This window comes from Carassius gibelio, chromosome A21 (assembly GCF_023724105.1).
Source record: "Carassius gibelio isolate Cgi1373 ecotype wild population from Czech Republic chromosome A21, carGib1.2-hapl.c, whole genome shotgun sequence".
NCBI classification, from domain to species: domain Eukaryota; kingdom Metazoa; phylum Chordata; class Actinopteri; order Cypriniformes; family Cyprinidae; genus Carassius; species Carassius gibelio.
The window spans coordinates 1,644,675-1,650,674 of record NC_068391.1 but is presented as its reverse complement, the minus strand read 5'-3'; the positions used below and the strand labels follow the sequence as shown (position 1 = coordinate 1,650,674).

At 32.1% G+C, this 6,000-nt stretch overlaps 1 protein-coding gene across 7 annotated transcripts in view; it reads right to left on the bottom strand.

The window, feature by feature from the left end:
• The window catches only part of LOC127941566 (cingulin-like protein 1), a 33,795-nt gene that overhangs the window by 4,720 nt on the left and 23,075 nt on the right, over window positions 1-6,000 (bottom strand). For 5 of the 7 annotated variants that reach the window (XM_052536766.1, XM_052536763.1, XM_052536767.1 and 2 more), the window contains 8 exons: window positions 5,758-5,895; window positions 4,556-4,657; window positions 4,267-4,473; window positions 4,068-4,172; window positions 2,477-2,629; window positions 1,929-2,096; window positions 739-912; window positions 549-638 (listed from right to left, as the gene is read on the bottom strand). In XM_052536766.1, the coding sequence (XP_052392726.1) occupies window positions 549-638; window positions 739-912; window positions 1,929-2,096; window positions 2,477-2,629; window positions 4,068-4,172; window positions 4,267-4,473; window positions 4,556-4,657; window positions 5,758-5,895 (1,137 nt within the window). The remainder of the gene's footprint in view (window positions 1-548; window positions 639-738; window positions 913-1,928; window positions 2,097-2,476; window positions 2,630-4,067; window positions 4,173-4,266; window positions 4,474-4,555; window positions 4,658-5,757; window positions 5,896-6,000) is intronic. The other 2 variants (XM_052536765.1, XM_052536769.1) reach the window with 1 other exon arrangement.

Genomic DNA, 6,000 nt, shown 5'->3' with positions numbered 1-6,000 from the left:
TTTTTGATGGTTAAATTAACTTTTCAATAATGGATAGACAAAAAAAAATGAAACGTACACAATTTAACAACTATTTACTAAAAGTCATTTATTTGGGACTTATAAAATCATTAAAAATGTTTCCGAAATTCTGTTTCCTTTTTAAATTTTTTTTGTCTTTTCTCAATGTTTTTTTTTCTTTATCATCAAAAAACTGAAAAAAGCCAAACCAAATAAATTCATAAAACCTAATGTAATAATTCATTTGAATATGTACAATACAATAATAGTAAACAAGAATATTAATACAAAAGTTGTCTATTTATTTAATTTTTTGGGGGATTCATGAATAAATAAATATAAAAATGGTAAATAACAGTAATAGTAATGTCATAATGTCACATGGGGGGGGGGCTATAGAGGTTTACAGTTAAAATGAAAACATTGATGATAACTAAAGAAATATTTATTATTATTATTGCTTTGAGAAGTAATATTAATAATAGTTAAACTGCGCTTTTATTTTGACACATTGCACTATAAAAAAAAAAAAAAAGGCGTTTTCTGACCTGATCCAGAGCTCTCTTGTGTTTGGACGCCCATCGCTGCTCGTTCTCCTGCAGCTCCTCCAGATCTGCCTCCAGATCGATGATCTTCTCCTGAAACACACACACACACACACACACACACACACACAGGCTGATGTGAGTGGTGCTCTCAGACACACAGGAGCCGGTGTGTGTGACGTCAGTGCCGTACCTGAGCCAGCTTCAGCTGTTTGGAGAGATCGTCTCGGGACTGTCCCAGCGTCTGCAGCTCCATGCGCAGATCCTCCACCGTCCTCTCGGCCTGTTTACACTGCAGCTGAACACGCTCTCGCAGCTGGATCTCCTCCTCCAGCGTCTGCTCCTTATCACTCAGCTTATCTGTCACCTGACACACACACACACACACACACACACAGACTTCTAAATCAAACAGTAGTGCATCATGGTTAGATGAAACGTGATTAAATATCAATATCAAGTCATTTTTGCATTTTAAACTTTTTTAGTAGTTTTTTTAGAAGTTTGTGGTTTTGTCGTTTTTCCTTACATGATTTAATATTTATTATTATTTATTGTATTATTTTTTTATCCATTGTTCCTGTGCTTCAGGAATGCATTGCACCTGCTGAAATTTTTACTAATTTTTAAAAAATGTACCAGTAATGTCATTAAAGTTTCTAATTCTGGACATTTAGATTTTTTATTTTAGTTATAAATAAACAAATTTTTTTCTATTTTTACATTTTAATTATTTTTAAAAATACAATAAAAAAATATATGATGTTTTAAAATAATTATAATTCGTTTAGTTTTGTCATTTTTATTAGTTTTCTTTAAATGTTTAAATTTTATTAAAAAAGTGAAAGTGACCTTATTTTATATATATATATATATATATATATATATATATATATATATATATATATATATATATATATATATATATATAATTTTTTTTTTTTTTTTTTTATTAAGTTTTAGTTTACTTAGTTTTAGGTATTTTAGTGAATTTTAACTAATTGTGAAATATTATTACTATTTAAAACATATTTTTCTGTGTGAATCTGTGTTAAAGTGTCATGTATTTCTGTATTTTCAGCATCATTCCTCCAGTCTTCAGTGTCACATGATCTTCAGAAATCAGAATAATATGATGATTTACTGCTCTAGAAACATTTCTAATTATTATCAGTGTTGAAAACCTTTGTGCTGCTCAATATTTTTGAGGAAACTGTGATGCATTTTATTCGTCAGGATTCACAGTATTTATTTGTAAACATTAGAAATGTCTTTATTGTCCGTTTGATTGATGTAGTGTGTCTGATGATGATCCAGTTACTCTTCGTGTGTGTGTGTGTGTGTGTGTGTGTGTGTGTGTGTGTGTGTGTGTGTGAGTCGCACCTCTCCCTGCAGTCTGCTGACGATCTGTGTGAGGCGGAGCAGCTCCTGGTCCTTCTCCGTCACGCTCTCCTCCAGCTCCTCCATCCGCAGAAGATCATCAGATCTCAGCTTCTGCTGCAAACTCAGCTCCGCTCGAGCCTGGTTCACCTCCTGAAGAGCGTCTGCCAGCTGACACACACACACACACACACACAGATGAACAACACTATCAAGCACACGTGTTCTGTACTAGACTAACTGAGACTTGTCTGTGTGTGTTCCTCTGTCTATGCATGTCTGTATGTGTCTGTGTGTGCGCGTGTGTGTGTGTGTGTGTGTGTGAGTGTGTGTGTCTGTGTCTCTGTGTGTGTGTGTGTGTGTGTGTGTGTGTGTGTGTGTGTGTGTGTGTGTGTGTGTGTGTCTGTGTGTGTGTCTGTGTGTGTTATATGTGTGTGAGTGCGTGTGTGTGTGTGTGTCTGTGTCTGTGTGTGTTATATGTGTGTGTGTGTGTGTGTGTGTGTCTGTGTGTGTGTGTGTGTGTGTGTGTGTGTGTGTGTGTGTGTGTGTACCTCTGTCTCCAGTCTGAACACAGTGTTGGTGAGTTCTAGAGTTTTCTTGGCTTTATTCTCCTTCTCCAGCTGTAGTTCCTCCAGGCTCCTCTCGGCGAGCCACAGTTTCTCTGACACAGTCTGAGCGTGTTGTGTCTGTTTCTCCAGAGCTTCCTGAAGAACACACAGAAGATCAGACGACAACAGTCATATCCATCCTCAAGAACCAGCTCCCTGCTGTCAAAGCGGCTTGATTCATGATATTATTATTATTAGCCATACATCTATATGTTGCTTATTAAATGCTATGAGTTTATGAAAAGCATGAAGCATTTTAAGGGATTTATTTGAATAACAAAAGCTGCTGTGAATTACTAAAGATGTAGAAAAAATATAAAAAATAATCCATCAACAATAATAATAATAATAATAATATGAATAATAATGTGAATAAATAATACAACACATTTTAATTTGTTTTAGATATAATTAACCCTAATTTGCATTTTGCATTAAATAAAAATAATAAATCTAAAAAACGAATTGCTTTTTCTTTTCATAATTTAAAATGTTGCTTATTAAATTACTGAATGATTTATTAATATATTAATATATAAAAGCATGTAGCATTGTTTGGGGTTTACTGGCATGACAGAAAGTGCAGTGCATTACTGAAGCACAGATACAAAGAATAAAAACCATCAAGAAATAATTATAAGAAAAAAATAATGATACAATAAATAATAAAACAAATGTCCAATTGTTACATAATTATTGTTACCCCTAAATTAAAATGTTACCCCTAAAGTAAAGATTTTATGGGGTTTATAAAAACTATTTAAAACAAATAAATGTATAAAATCACATAATAAACATAACATTTTATAATTATAAAATAAATAAGTAATACCAAAATTATATAATATAATACAATAATTAAAAACAATTATTGAAATAGATTGCTTTATTTATTTATTTTATTTTAATAAAAACTACTTGCAATAACATGATTGCTATTACATTTATAATAATAATATTATAATATTTAAATATAAACTGATTGCTTTATTCTATTTGAGTTTATATGAAATATTCCTCTCTCTCTCTCTCTCTCTCTCTCTCTCTCTATATATATATATATATATATATATATAAACATATATAAACTATATATATAATTGTATTCTATAACAATAAATAAAAATATCATAATTATAAAATAAATATTAATAAAAAAAATTATATGATAATAATGACTGAAACTGATTGCCTTATTTATTTATTTATATATTTTAATATAAACTAGTTGTATAACATGATTGCTATTTAATCAATATTTACATAAATTATTATTTATAAAATTTAAAATAAATTGATGGCTGTATTTTATTTTTATTATATTAAATCTCTCTCCCTATATCTATAAAATATATAAAAAAATATTCTATAAAATAATAAATATAAAATATTATAATTACAAAATAAATAATTAATAAAAAAACATTTTATAATAATAATAATAATAAAATACAAAAAATGAACTAAATAATATTACAGTAAATATAAAATAATAAAAGAAATGTCATGTTTGCAGGTTTATTAGTGATTTCACCTCAGTGTCCTGTATTTGGTTCTTGAGCGTCTGCTGCAGGAAGCTGAAAGCGTATTCCTGAGTGTTTGCCTCGACCATCACCTCACGCGCCTCCTTCAGCTCTTTCTGCACACACACACACACACACACACACACACACACGTGTTGATGCCCTGCGAGCAGCGGGGTGTGTGTAGGGTGTTGTATGTCGTGTGTGTACCTCTATCTGTCTGAAGCGCTCCTGCATCACGTTGTAGTTGCTCTCGAGCTCCACGATCTTCTCTCGCAGACGGTTGCTCTCGCCCTGCATCTGTGTGTTCGTCCGCAGCAGATCTTCGTTGTTCACCAGCAGACCTCGCATCTCGAAGCGGATCTGGTTCCTCTCCTTCTCCATCTCGATGCTCTCCGCTTCCAGAAACTGGTTCCTCTGCAGCACATGAACAGACGGGTTAAACTTTCTACACATGCATCTGTTTATTCCCAATGACAGTAGTGTGTTTCGTGCTGACCCTGCGGCAGTCCTCCAGCTGTTTGGTCAGCTCCTGGATGAAGTCCAGTTTGTTCGGTTTGGTTTGGTTGTTTCGTTGCATGAGTTGACTTGGAGTCGCCTTCTGGAGAGAAGACATGAGATCACGATTTAATATTAATTATCCTCTGAGACATCAAAGTGCATGGTGAATAAACCTCTATTTACTGTTGAAATAAATGCATTTATTTATTTTATTATTATTATTATTAGAAACTCTATCATAAAATATAATTTAATAAATTATATATAATTATATCATATAATTATAGAAATATATATATATTTGCATTTTTTATTTTAATTTATTTTTTCTTAATAGATCATTTCAGTTCAAACGTTTGGGATCAGAACGATTTTTAATGTTTTCACAGGAGACTCTTCTGCTCATTAAAGCTGCATTTATTTGATCAAAAATACAGAAAAATGTTTTAATATTCTGAAATATTATTATGATGTAAAATAACGTTTGTCTATTTGAATATACATTAAACTGTGATTTATTTCTGTGATGCTCCGCTGTATTTTCAGCATCATTCCTCCAGTCTTCAGTGTCACATGATCTTCAGAAATCATTAAAATATGATGATTTATTATCAGTTTTGGAACCTATGAGAGTTTTTCAGGATTGTTTGATGAATAAAAAAGTTAAAAAGAAGAGCATTTGTTTAAAATATAAATATTTTCTAACAATATACACTAGAGTTCAAAAGTTTGGAGTCAGTACATTTGTATTCTTTCTTTTTTTTTTAAACAAATTAAAACTTTTATTCAAGGATGCGTTTAATTGTTAAGAAGTGATCGCAAAGATTTAAATTGTTAGGAAATATTTATATTTTGAATAAATGTTGTTCTTTTTTACTTTTTATTCATCAAAGAATCTTGAAAAACTATCACAGGTTCTCAAACTGATAATAAATCATCATATTTTCATGATTTCTGAAGATCATGTGACACTGAAGACTGGAGGAATGATGCTGAAAATACAGCGGAGCATCACAGAAATAAATTACACTTTAATGTATATTAAAATAGAAAAATGTCATTTGACATCATAATAATATTTCAGAATATTAAAAAAAATTTCTGTATTTTTGATCAAATAAATGCAGCCCTGATGAGCAGAATATATATATGTATAATATTTTTCCCTAATATAATGTGAGTGCAGTGTCTGCGGCTCACGTCTCGTCGGCGAGGCAGACTGTCGTATCCCGGGATCCGTGTGCGCTGGCTCAGAGACGGACTGTTAACGGGACTCACGCTTCTGTTCAGACCAAACAGGTTCATCTCAGAGACGCCGGGTGACATCACTTCCTGTGTCTGTCAGAGCGGTCACAACACAATCAGAACACAAACATCACCTAGTCTGAATCAAGCACTGTGTGTGAGACTGTAGGACACACACACACACACACACACACACAC